Below are 14,064 nucleotides of genomic sequence, written 5' to 3'. Positions count from 1 at the left end.
GTTTGTCTCTCCTGAACCAAAGCAAGGAGAGGTGGGGGAGAGATTTAATAAAAGCTGTTGACCAATACGAGCAGAGGGGAACAGCTGAGGAAGTGGTTGAAAATACCATCATCCTGTAGTGCATACAGCGTGGCACTTGTATGTTAACAAAAGGCTTGTAATGTCAGTTACATGGATAAATAGAGCATGAAGAAGCCATTTAGATGTTTTAGCTGCATCAGGCTGGGATCGCGCAGCCTTTCAGTGACACTCCTCAATAGACCCAGGACAAAACAAAATGCATACTAGGACTGATGTGGGAAAGAAGCGCTGCACTTTATTCCCAGGTCACATTTTTTTTTTTTACAAAAAAGACACATCACATGACAAACACTCAGGCCTGTCAGCCCCAGTGCATTACTGCAATCTGTGCCCTCAACAGGTTCTGCAGAACAGAGCATCCACTGCATTAATGAGAAGAGCACGAGGAGAAGGTGTCTGCTGGTAGGGAACAGATGAGCTGAGCCTGTGATTAACCGTGACTGAGAGGAGATAGCACAGCCTTGACAACAATGGCAGAGCTGCTCAGGTCTTCTACCACCATGGTTTTTGCATCTCAGAGTCCAGGCATTAAGTTGTGAACTTCAAATACTCAGCTGGACTTTCCCCAAAACTTGGGAAGGGAATCTAAGTCCTGACACCTGGATACAGATCCTAGACCTCAGCAACAGGAGACTTTCCTCACATTTCAGGGCTGGTTAGAAACAGTAGGTATGCTTTGGATCATCTCTATCTTTAGCTCCTTCAATGCTCATGAAGAAATCCTTGGTTTGTTGAAGACAACAGCAACACTCCTATGGACTTCAGTGGTGCCATGATTCCACTGCCAGTGTCTAGAAAGGACCTGACTGGCATCCATTTCTCTCCAATCGGGGCTATAGGACTGGTTGAGTAACGTGACCAACTTCCACACATACACCTAGGTGCATCCTCTCACCCATCTGTCAAGGGTACTAATGGATGCCTCTGCTATGTATGAAACATCTTCCTTAACCGTTTCATTCCCCAAACTGTATTCCCTTTAAAGAGAATGCTGCTGTTTAGAGAAATATAACTTAAAGCAGCCAATGATTTTTTATTAGACGTTTGACAGAGTTTTCATGAACGTAGCAATTATGGTCCACTTTAAAGTTTCCAGTGGATGTTCAGCCCTTGTGTTTATCACCCGCCACCCGCCACTTTTAGGCTACCTTCTGTCTTCATGTAGTGGGGTTTCTTTGCCATGTTCTGTACTGCTGGGGGAACAGAGTTGCAGTGAGTTCCTGAAGAACAGGCCCTTGTTGGAAATAACTGCTCCATCCTCCTTGAAGCAGCCTCATGGTTTGGGGGCAAGGGGTGGGCACTAAGGCAGGCACTTTCACTAGCTGTAGAAGAAGGTGGCCATTCTTTATGCTCCTAAGAAGTGCTTTCAAGAGATGAGCTGACAGCTGAGTGTATTCATACCTCAGAGATGCCTCAGTCCTAGCGTTGCACCTCAAAGAACCCAAGAGCTCCATGGGGTGACATGTCAACAGCACTCCAAACTCCATCCAGACTGGAACTGAGCACCTTACTCTTAAAAGATTTTGATTTTTAGAACAATCTGTGCCCCTAGTAGAAGTTCTGTCCCCTACCATCTCAAATGCCCACTTCAGACCCAGTGAATCTGCTGTCCATGCCAATTTGGATCCCTCATATTTTTACTGTTGTAAAAACCTTACAACAGAGGAACCTCAGATTTCAGATCCTGCAGAGACAGAGAGAGCCTAGGCTAAGGTAATAAATTCAGTCTATGGTCTAGATGCAAAGCCCACTGGGATCAAAAGAACTGCTATCCATTGACTTCAAGGGGCTTTGGATGGGGCCCCTCATTACTGAACACTGTGCGTATAGTGGCATAGCCATGTGTCCTTTTCTGAGCCAACAGCTGCCACTGATGTCAGCGGGAGTTATGCATTGATACAGGGCTGGGCCTTGAGGCTTGGTTCCACTCCAGTCATCACACTTGGACCTAGACATGTTAAGAGCTGCATCCCCAGCTGCCTGGCAGATTCAAAGGGGGAAGGGGGATAACTCAGCAGTTCTCCTCCTTTCCTGTTCCTTTCACACTGTGCATTTCCTTTTAACAGTTAAATGCAAACCCTGTTATTTACTTTCTATTACCCTGCACTTTGCTGTGACGCAGGCAGTGCCTGGCTCTTGCTGAAGATACACAGTGCATATCAATGCTGTTTGCACTGCCAAGCAGTAAATACAATCTTCAGCGAATTCCACTCTGCTGATATGGAGACTCCAGAGTGGGAAGCGAGTTGAGGGACATCAGCAAAGCTGGCCATGGTCTCCCAGGTAGCATAATTAAGCAATTTTCACCCAGCTGCTTTTCTGCTACATGACTCCGCCTTGTAGCTTGCAGCACAGAAACCCAGCTGGGACTGAGATTCTTCCCAGGCATATTTTAACTCTTGAGCAAGAAGTCCCTTGTGTCTAAGCTCATCAGCAAATGACAGAAGCATGACAACAGTACAAGAGAAGCAACAAATGATTTCCAAGAAACATAAACTAGTAAATTCACTGTTATGATGCATGTTTGCTACATTAAGTGTATTTTATACAGTCTTCATATTCCTTATAGTCCCTAGTGAGAATGCAAAACCATTTCCAGTGATATATCTGTCCCTGGACACCACAGACCTTCTTTCCACAGATTCCACTTCATTCTTCTCACAAATGGGTTTATATTTCACATGATGTGGAAAGTCACTAGTGCAAAGGCTGGGATGTGAGACTGGTCCACACCATGCCCCTACTAGTCTCTCTCTAAAGGGTGTTCCAGCTTCAAAGACTCCACAGAATACCCAGAGTGAAAGGAATACTCATCAGGACAGGTTTATAAACAGTTTCCAAATGTACAGTCAAAAAACCCTGTGAAAGGAATAAGGAACAGTGCACGATGGCAGTGTGTGTATTGGTCCCACCTCCTGCTCTGTCAATGATATGAGAGCAGCACCGAAGGGTTCCAAACAGGACGGAGGCACCGCTGTGCTGAGCACTGTATAAATACTTGTTGTACAGACAGACCGTCCTTGCTCCAGAGAACTCAGTCTGTGGGCAAGAGCTTCCATTAGCTGAAAGTAATAGAGCTCCGTTAATGTCTATGGAAATACACTAATTGATACCAGCTATGGGTCTGGCCCCAGTGAGAAGCCGCAGGTAAACAAGACCTCACCGTCTATTGGAACAAAACCAGACCCAGAGTCAGGGATTGTATTTATCAAGTGTCACTTTCTTTTACAAGTTTTTTTACAACAGGAAAGTTTGTTTGAAGTTGCTAACAATTAATCACTCCTTTCTCCTTCCCCAGTGTGGAATCCCTGCTGCCACAGCCAATGCTGCCCCTTCCAACTGCTTCCATGACTGCTTTATAACCACCTTAGGCAGTATCTGTCCCACAGAGAAATAAACCACTTAGCCCTTAGTTTTTGCAAAGAACTTTACACCTGTGGCTTAAGGACTCCTCCCAGTGGCCCTGCAAAATGAGTCAGGGTCATCCTCTGCTATGCAGACAAAGAAACAGCCACAGCTAGGTTAGAAGACTGCCCCCAGCCTCCCACCTCCCAGGAGCAGTGACCAAAGACCATAGGTATCATTCTCTGCTCAACCCCCTAAGCCCCGCAATCCCATGGGCTTCCCCATATTGCCTTGAGGGTTCAACCTGTGCAAATCCTTCCTTCAGTAAAAGACACCTTCCTGCTCCAGATGGAAAAGTCACTGAACTTTAGCCATGGCACCATCAACCCTGACTAATGCATCAACAGAACCCACCCAGGCAGCCATTGGGCTGCAGTTCTACCATGTTGGATGTACAGATAATTTACAGATGAGTCTGACTGCTGGGGCTCAGGAGAGCCTGGGGCATCAGCCAGAGAGCTGCTCGTCTTTCTTAGGTATCCAGGCTGTCTCCAGCACTGCACTGTCCCTGTCACTCTCACATGGACAATATGGATGCCGGACAACACTGGTACATAAACTGTGACTGAACCTGTTATGGGAATTGTCCTCAGAAGAGTTTATAGATCACAATTAGATGCTGGGTCTTGCCCAAGACTGATGACAGGATTTCATTGGTAGAGTTCACAGAATCAAAGAATCCTAGAGAAGTAGAGTTAGTCTCTAGTCCAACCCCCTACTCAAGGAGCTCAGGGCACTGGGTCGGACACATCTGCTAATGCTTGTGTTTCCTCTTAGGGGAGTGGTGGGTTTTAAATGTTGCAAGGCAGAAACAAAGTGGATGCATGACTGTGCCCATGAGGGAGCCCTACCTGCGTGCATTAGCTCTAGGACCGAGGATAAGCGTGCTGCAAGCAGCAAGGCAACCATGTCTGAAGCTGATCCTAAGCCAATAGACAGCAGAGCTGCCAGCCTCACTAAAAACACCAGATGCATTTCTGATAGAAACCTCCTTCTGTCTCATCTCAAGGCCCACAGCTTAATGCACTACAACTTCAGTGCAAAGGGCATTGTCCCCAGCACAAATCTTGTAGGGCCTTTCCTGGGAAGAAATGGTCAGTACTACCTGCCAAGCAAAGGCTGGGATGTGAGACTGGTCCACATCATGCCCCTACTTATCACTGACAGGGGACCTCCACCACACTCATCCTCGTGCTTGTTATTATGTCTGCATGGGGAGGGGAGGGTTGGGGGAGACTGGGACAGACACATTAGTTGAGTATTGAGTAAGTGAGAGAGAGAGAGAGAGGAGACTTAGGGCAAGAAACCCGGACAGCTGCCTGATAAAAAAAAATTAATAATACAGCACTCCTGTACCAAGCAGAGCAGCTCTGCCAGTTCAGGCATGTATCTAACACACAAGTCCTTCTGATGGAGTGTCTCTGAGGGTCTAGATTAGTTTGTTAGTTAATGTCTTATCGTTTTAAGGCAAATCTCCCTGTTGCAGTGGTATGTCCCACAAACAGGCAAATTTAACTCCATCCTCAGCCCGCTGGGGTCCCCCAAACCTCCCAAAATCCCCTGACAGAGGCAGTAGGAGTGCTGGGGAACACTAGGAGAGCTGGATGTTTGCTGGTGCTTTAAGGAGGACACATGACCAGAGACATAATGGAATGTATATTCTCCTTACAAGGCTACTGGACAGGTGTTTTAAGGCTTTGTGCTGTAAGGCGACTTTCTTGGCTCATATTCTGCCACACAGCCCCTCTCTGTTAAACAGTGCCTTTTCCCACAGCCTCCAGAGACAGTTGAGCCAGAGGCTGGAAGAATGAGACAAGGGCTGGATGTTAGGAAAGAGGTGGGAGAACGCCACTCCTCTTCATGGACTTCAGAAGATGTCCTCACTGGAATTTAGGCATTCACCATCCCCTCCAAGGTCACAACCTGAAATCTCTCTCCCGTATTTACAACAGAAATTAGTACTTCCTCCTTTAAGAAAAAAACAACAAAATACTTAAAGTCTGAATTGTTTCTGTTAAAAACCTCAGCTAGAAAAAAAAATACCCCAGGAAACCTGCCCTTTGCATTTTTTTAAACCACATTTTCAATGTGAGAAACCAGAGAATGAGAATGCAGTTAAATAAATACCATTGCATTGCTTTGCTCTTTCACCTTTGCTCTTTCTGCCCTTGCAAATATTGGATGTACAAGTAATTTACAGTTTGAGTCTGACTCTGCCAGGTCTCAGAAGAGCCTGGGACATCATCCAGACAGCTGATTGTCCTTTTTGGGCTCCAGGCTCTCTGCTACATCTTCCAGCTCATCCAGGAGTTCAGAGAAAGACGGCCTCTTGAATGCTTCCACCTGAAAGAGGGAGTGGGAAGAAGGGAGAGGATGAATCAAATATCCTGATGGGATGGGACACAATGAAGATGAAACAGTGGCTCTCCCAGAGCTAAATGAGTTCATATGGGGCACAGGGCTTTAACAGGATTGAGAGTAAAGCTACTTGTGGGGGGCAAGCTAGGTTAAGTGTGATGCACTGCCCTTCACCACTACCCCAGCCTCCACCCCCATCCCCGGACACCTGCTCCATTGCTTGCAAGACATTAGCAATCTCACATCAGTGTCAAATGAATGCAAGACCAAACCTCCCTGTACCCTGCCTCCTGCTCATCCATTTCACCTTGTTCAGTGTTCTAACCTGTCCTTGGAGGGACAGCTGCTGCCAGACTGAGGAGTGGGGATGGGAAAAAAAGTCCTCTCTCTGAAGCAAGCATGTATTGAACACAACAATTTGCAAAGCATACAACAGGGAACTACCAAAAAATCTTTGCCTAAGCTAAGATACAGGCCAGTAAAACACAGCATACACAACTTAGTCTAACTTAAAATGTAAAGCAGGAAGACAAGAGAAAGCCTTGCAGAAGTCTTACTAATCCTGAGGGCAGAGTGTCTCCTTACAACCAGGCATTCAGAAAGGCTTTGTTTAGGTTTTACAGGTTCTGCTTTATAATGTAAATGTAACACTCTGCATTCTTTGGTCTACAACTTCCAACCAGAAGCTGTCTGCAACTTCCCTTAACTCCATCTCTAGCACATATATGTGATGATTTGTCAGGTCTTTGCCAGCACTTCCAACCTCTCAGTCTGGTCCTGCAGGTATTATCTCTGGTCTCACAGGTGCAGGTCTTGGATCTGCACACAGAAGACTAGCTTGCCTCTCTCCCCCACTCCAGGACTCCTGTGGAATTAATCCCCTCCCTGGCTGCAGGGAAGCTGGACAAAGGGAGGAATTAACGCCATCTCTGCCTGGCTTCAGGAAAGCCGTGGAGGTGCGACTGGGGCTGGCAAACGCCAGCTGCAATCTGCAGGGTTTGCTGGTGGGGTGGCGAGGGCAGTGTCTGATGATGCAGAGGGGCAGAGAGCAGAGGGGCAGGGGTTTCTGATTTAACTTAAACCAGGAAGGGGTCTGGGACAGACATCGCATAAATCAGTCTGAGTCAAATCAGTTAAGTCTGATACTACATTCAACCAGGTTTACCTCAAACCAGTTTCAGCCATTTTCAAACTGGTTTATGTGCACTGAATGCCTGTTTTGTTACAGGTTTAAACCAGTTTCTGATCACTTAAACCAGTTTATGTGAAATGTCTGTCCCTAGCCTTAGAGTTGTTCTGGGCCAGGTCAGCACCACACCCCTTCCTCCCTCCCAACAGATCATCAAACCTCCCTAAGTGGCCCCTTCGTGTGACCAGGTGGCAGGAGTGGGGATGTGGGCAGGCAGGGAGCAGCATGCAGGAGCAGGATTGGCAGGTGAGGGCCAGGGCCAGGACTGGGATTGGGATCACAGGGCAGTGACAGCATGGAGCCAGAACCATGGCAGAGCTGCGATCTGATGCCCACAGGTCCCTGCCTGCAAAATCAGCACAGGGACATGCAGGGAGCAGATCATGGCTCTGCCCTGGGCCCTTGCCCTGTGCTGTCACCACCCCGCGATCCCAATCCTGATCCCTGGTCCTCCCTGCCTGCCAGCCAGAAGGAGCCGCTGCCCCTGGGACTGCCAGGGAATGGAATCTGGCCACCACTCTGGCCTAGCCCTGCTGCGTGTCCAGGGGCAGTGGGAGTGGCTGCACATGCCACGGCCCAGGCTGCCCCAAGGGACCCTATGTGGGCCAGACAAAATGCCTTGGCAGGCCAGATTCAGCCCATGGGTCATATTTTGCCTGCCCCTACACTTGGCCCACCCACAGTGCCAGGCCAACATGGCTGCACAGCTTGTTGTTCAGGAGGTAGTATGTGGAGAGCAAGCCAGTGTGTTGGCGTGTGCTGCTGCCTGGTACAGTGGGTTTGACTTGGACCCCATTTCCTCCCTCTTGCATCTGTGTTATGCTGCTGTTACTCCAACAGGAGTGGGAGAAGCATGAGGCTTTTTCAGTACATCTTTGCACCTATGCTGCATGCCTTTGTACCATTAAACCAATGCAAAGCAGGCGCATCAGGCATGAGAGCTGCAGAGCTTGGCCCAGGCATATGCCTGGGGTGCAGGTGAGCCGTGGCCTCAGTGACACTACACTCTGGAACCTTGCAATGGCAAGGGAGTGCAAGAGATGGCAGTCTTCAGCACCGCCCTAACCTGAGTCAAGATGCTGACCCTGCCCATGGGGGCCCTCAGACAGGGGATGTGCAGGATACCTCCCCTCTGTACATTTCCACCCAGCCTGGACTGGGCTTTGGAGCTATTTATGTCCAGAATCCAGCTCCAAATATGCAGGGCCAGAGATTTTAGGGAAAGGTTTTCAAGGGCAAAAATTAGGCATCCGACTCCCACTGCCTTTCAATGGGTACAGAGTATTAGGGGTGTGCGAAGCGAGGCCTATTCGATTTACATTCCACCTGACTCAGGGACAGTGATTCAATTTGTTGATTCGGATCACTGTCCCTGACTCAATTCGGCCGAATCCAAATCTGAAGATTTGATGCTGATTCGAAGAATCAGCGATTTGGACATAGACACAGCTTTAAAAGTTTTTTCCACATACCTCATGGTATGTAATCGCTGTGATCCTGGGGCAGATGGAGCATCTCACAGGAGTGCAGGGGTCCCTCCACGTGCTTGGCAGCAAACATGGAAATGGACCTGAAATACTTCTGGTCCGCTTTCGGGTCTGCCAGGAAGCGCGCAGCCCGCCCCGCCCTCCCCCCATGCCCCCCGGCTCAGCGATCAGCCACAGGGGGACCCTGGGTGCCTCCCCCAGACCCAGAAGGCACCAGTCACTGAGCTGAGGGGGTGCAGGGGGGTCCCTCCATGCACTCCCCAGCAGACCCATTAGTGCTTCTGGTCCACTTCTGGGTCTGCTGCTGAGCGGGCTGGGGGGCCCCCCACACTTCTGTGGGACGCTGCATCTGCCCCAGCACCGCAGCACTCGCAAGCCATCTGCTACCTAGAAGTACGCAGAAAAATCAGTTAAAGCTATATCCATGTCCAAATCGCCAAATCTGTCCCAATCTCTCCAAATCAACTGGGAGGGTTCCAAATCGATTCAGAGAGATTAAAGGGTCCTCTGATTCAAATCAGATTCGGATATTCAGCCACCAAATTGGGCCAAATCTCCACTGAATCAAATCAGAAACTGAAGCTTCACACAGCGCTACCAGGTAAACCAGGCCCCTGTAAGTATTTTATATTGTCAAGTTAGAGATGTCCAGGGAGACATCTCCCGTTATGTAAAGGGCAACATTTCTAGCATTTCCTTCATTTTTTGTAGTGCAGATCTGCTCTCCACATGATCTGATTCATTATCAACTCCTTCTGGTGTCAGAGCTGCCTTAGAGAGTCAGGAGCTGAAGGCACATGAATGTTAGCTGGCTGCCCTTTCTGATTCATCTCTTTGATTCAGGAATATGTTATTCACACATCATTAAGACTGTTGCTGAAGCTCATTTTAACACGCTACTTTTGAGTTCCTAGCTAATTAGGTGCAGTGTAATCATAGAACTTCTCTGCTCTGCCTGGATGAGTAACTGCCTTTGTTCCTTCCTTGCTGTGATTAACTTGAGTAAGTCTTTGCTTTATTTCTAGCTTGTCTTATAAAGCTCCAAGCAACATCTTTGCTTTGTGTTGCTTTTAAAAAAAATGAGCATAAAGATGTTGTGATGTGACAAAGGAGTCCTGGAGGATGGAGGAAAAACTTAGAGACTGCATGCTCGAGGCTGTGTCATTTGTTTCTCTCCATTTGTAACTCTGATGTTCTTATACCCACACTATGTCATCTGTGTAGTCCAACGGCCATTTTATCTTTCTGTTGTGGGACTAAGTCTCTGCATTTCTTGGAAAACGTACATTCCTACATTAACTATCCCTCCAAGACTTTTAGGGAAATACCTAATGCAGAGGGTAAGGCAAACAATGACTCCCACTGGTCTAAACTAGTGGTCTCTAACCTTTTTAAGTAGAAGATCACCTTTGGCATTTAAAAGCAACCCAAAATCTACTGTGTGCTACCACCCCCACCCAGCAGGTAAATCTGTGGGGTGGGAAGGGGGGGTGTGGGGGGCAGATTGAGGTAGAGGAAGAAAAAAAATGATTTGAGGGCATGCCTCCCCAGCAGGTAAGTCCCACCCAGCCGGGGCCCCACTCAACTTACCTCTGCTCCTGCCTCTGGAGCACTGTCCCTCACCGCAGGGGCCTCAATCTAGCCCTTGCCCCTTCCCTCCCCCACGGAGTGACTTGCTGGACTGGGGCGCGCACATGCATGCACGCAGGCACTCAGCCCCCCACCCCAGCCTCGGATCGACTCCAAGAGGCTCCGAGATCTATCGCTGGATCGAGAGCCACTGGTTGGTGACCACTGGTCTAAACTATGGAGCTGTTTGGTCCACTTCCCTCAAGTTTTCTTATTATTATGCAGTTGTAACACACAAGCTACACCATCCCTTGCTGGTGGCTAACATGGCACAGGAGATAAAAGCCTACCACTGTTTCATGAGACTGGAGTCACTCCTCTAGCTAAAATGGTAAAGGCAGTAGGTTCAGTCCCCACTGGGCTTGCTGTGCAATGTGGGTTCTTGCACCACTGACAGAAAGGAAACCAGGGGAGAGACGTACCCGGCAGCAGCTAGCAGCTAGGTCCACAACCCGCTTGGGGCATTCACTGATCATTTCTTGGAAGGCGGCAACATCTAAGCCATAATCCTGAGGGAGAAGAGTGAAAGCGATTCTGGGTCAGTAACAGGCTTGGCAGTGGGAAGGTGGTCATGATGGGGTGAGCTGTCAGCTGGAGCTTTCCACTCATAGCAGAAAGTGTGAAAGGAATTTGCAAATCCTCAGAATAATTCAGCTCAGGCTGAGTTTTAATTTTCACCACAAAGGAATCCTACTAGAGGCAGCTCCCAGTTACCAAAACCTAAATGCTGCAAACATGGACGCTGGATGTGAGAAGCTGGAGATATGATTCAAACCAACTCCTTGACTAATGGTTTGCCCTCCTCAGGGGATCTCAAAGCACTTAAGTATTCTTTGATTAAGACTCCCATCCTTTCCAGAATAACCATCATAATGACTCTGCAGAGATGCCCAGAAAAACTGAAGCAGAAGACACTTTAGAAATGCTAAAGGCAGACCAATAAATCAGTAACAGAACTAGAAGATGTAGAGTCCCCATTTCTAGTCCTGCTTCCACCCCTGGACAATGCATTGCCTCAGGGAAGTATAGTCCAGTGTTTGTGGTATCAGCTGAGGACCTGGGGGACTCAGGTTAGGTTCCTTGCTCTGCCCCAAACTTCTTGTCAGACCTGGGCAAATCCCTGAGTTAGATCCAGTGTTTGTGTAACTACTCCTCCTTCCCTTGAGACACCACATCCTGGAGTCTCCGATATAAAATTTCTCTCACTTGGTAAAAACAGATGGAGATTAGTCTCAGTCTGGTCTAAGACAATGTTGAGTTCTTTGCTTCACAGAGAAATTTCAATATTTTAGTATTTGGCTTTGTCACAAATTGGGATGAAAAGTCAAAATTAAGAAAACCCCACCAAAAAACCCCAAAAAACCAAATAATGAAACAGAAAGCCCTGAACTTGGGGAAGGATTCATAGATTCAAAGATTGTAAGGCCAAAAGGGACCTTGGAAGATCATCAAGTCCAGCCCCCGGCACCAGGCAGGAAAGACAACTGGGGGTCAGGTGACCCCAGCAAGGTGACCTTCCAGCCTCCTCTTGAAGATCTGTAGGGTAGGTGATTGCACCACCTCTGCAGAGAGCTTATTCCAGTCTGGACATCTTAACTGTGAAGAAGGTTTCCTAATGTTGAACCTGAAGTAGTATTGCAGGAGTTTGTGGCCATGACTCCTGGTTTTCCCTAAGGCTGCTCTGGTGAACAGTTGCTCACCGAGCCCTTGATGTACTCCCCTAGTGTAGTGGTAAGCTGCTGCCAGGTCCCCGCTCAGCCTTCTTTTCCTCAGGCTGAAGCAAAGAAGTTGATGTTTGCTGACTGAAACACGACATTTTAATAAGAAATGTCAACATACAATGAAACCACTTAAATTTTTCATTTCAAACTGACATTTGAGCTTAAAAATCAAAATGGTAATCCAAAAGGAAGTGCTCTGAATTGAGTTCCTGAAAATGAAAATTCTGGGGTTCAAAACATCACATCAGAGAAATAGATTTAAATTTAATTAAAGCCAATGTTTTTCCCTGCAAAAAAGTTGGGTTTCTGCTAAACCATTTTCCAGTGAAAAGCAGTTTCATTAGAAACTGTTCCACCTGTTCTGAGTATAAGCCTGATCCTTTTAGTGCATGCGTCTGTGTGGGCTCATACACATGATCAAATACAAGTATGTGCAGCCACATAATGGTACTATGTCTTCAGGATTCAAGTCCATGCTCTCCAGAGTTGAAAAAGCCAGCAGCCTCCATCTATTATCTCCAAAGCCTACACAAAACATCAGTCAAGCCTGGCTCTAGTAATAATTACCTGAGTCCTGGGCAGCACTTCAGGATCAGCTGGAATTCTGCCCAGTATTTCACACAGGACTATGCCAAACGAGAACACGTCCACCTGCAGAAGGGATCAGAGAGAGAGAGAGGCAGGATTTTTTGTGTACAGAAGAAAGGGGTAAAAAGAAGGAGAAGAAACTGAGGGCCCCTCCCCTAACTTCACCTGAAGGTAGATAAAGGGAGTGTCAGAGGTAGAGCTGGCTGCAGGGGCTGGCAGGTAAATATATAAGGAGCGGTCCCCAGCCTTTTGTTCTGTGCCTGTACTTACATCAGTCTCCTTCCTCCCTTTCAGGATGTAGCACAGGAAAGTGCCAGGGCTTCCATTTGCAATTCAGACATGAAAAATGTAGGTAGTGACCATGCTCAAAAGAAGCTTATCTTTAGGGCTAGGGGTATTAATCCCAGAGTCCAAATTCAGACATGGGAAACTGCACGTATTTCCTGTCCCAAAACGATTTCATAGATTTCATAGATTGTAGAGTCGGAAGGGACCCAATGGATCATCGTGTCCAACCCCCAGCCCCTGGCAGGAAAGAGGACCGAGGTCAGATGACCCCAGCCAGGTGACTGTCAAGCGTCCTCTTGAAGACCTCCAAGTTAGGTGACAGCACCACCTCTCTTGGAAGCCCATTCCAGATTCTGGCCACCCTTATTGTAAAAAAATGTCTTCCTAATGTCTAACCTAAATCTACTCTCCACTAGTTTGCACCCATTATTCCTAGTTACTCCCTGGGGTGCTCTGGTAAACAGTGCATCCCCAATTCCCCGCTGTCCTCCCCTGATAAATGTATAGGTGGCTACAAGGTCACCCCTCAGTCATCTTTTGTATAGGCTGAAGAGATTCAAATCTCTCAACCTCTCCTCATAGGGTCTTTCATGGAGACCACTAATCATGTGGGTGGCCCTCCTCCGAACCCTTTCCAGATCCTCCGTGTCCCTCTTGAAGTGCGGCGCCCAAAACTGGACACAGTACTCCAACTGCGGCCTGACTAATGCCGCATAGAGGGGAAGCATCACCTCCCTCGATCTGTTGGTCATGCATCTGCTAATACACGACAAGGGGCGATTGGCTTTGTTGATGGCCTTGTTACACTGCCGGCTCATGTTCATCTTGGAGTCAACTGTGACTCCAAGATCTCTCTCAGCCCCTGATCTGCTGAGGAGGACATCCCCCAACCTGTAGGTGTGCTGGGGATTCCTCCTTCCTAGGTGGAGTACCTTACATTTATCTTTGTTGAATTGCATCCTATTACATTCTGCCCATTGATCTAACCTGTCCAGGTCAGCCTGTATCTGCTCCCTGCCCTCCGGTGTATTAACTTTGCCCCATAATTTGGTGTCATCCGCGAACTTGGAGAGGGTGCTCACAACACCCTCGTCTAAATCGCTGATGAAGATATTAAATAACACTGGCCCAAGGACTGAACCCTGCGGGACATTAAGCATTATTGTTTAATGTTGCTGTCACCTTTATAGTGGCAGCTGTATTCTCACCACACTGGCTACATTTCAGTGGAGAGTGAAGTCATGCCAGTGACCCACCTACAGGAAGAAAAGCTAACCTTAGTACTTGTGTTAGAGACCAGGCAGGAATCAGTACCATA

The 14,064-nt window shown here is 47.8% G+C and overlaps 1 protein-coding gene across 1 annotated transcript in view; it reads right to left on the bottom strand.

Annotated features, from left to right (window-relative positions):
* Positions 1 to 291: 291 nt before the first annotated feature.
* LOC106737636 (dual specificity testis-specific protein kinase 1) overlaps positions 292 to 14,064 on the bottom strand; it is a 73,417-nt gene continuing 59,644 nt past the window's right edge. The window contains exons 7-9 of the mRNA XM_019475870.2: positions 12,438 to 12,521; positions 10,572 to 10,658; positions 292 to 5,829 (exon numbers count right to left, since the gene is read on the bottom strand). Coding sequence (XP_019331415.2) covers positions 5,728 to 5,829; positions 10,572 to 10,658; positions 12,438 to 12,521 — 273 coding nt within the window. The 3' untranslated portion in view covers positions 292 to 5,727. The remainder of the gene's footprint in view (positions 5,830 to 10,571; positions 10,659 to 12,437; positions 12,522 to 14,064) is intronic.

The sequence above is a fragment of the Alligator mississippiensis genome, chromosome 12 (genome assembly GCF_030867095.1).
Source record: "Alligator mississippiensis isolate rAllMis1 chromosome 12, rAllMis1, whole genome shotgun sequence".
Lineage (NCBI taxonomy): Eukaryota > Metazoa > Chordata > Crocodylia > Alligatoridae > Alligator > Alligator mississippiensis.
The sequence above is the reverse complement of the archived record's forward strand: the minus strand, read 5'-3'. Positions and strand labels throughout refer to the sequence as shown.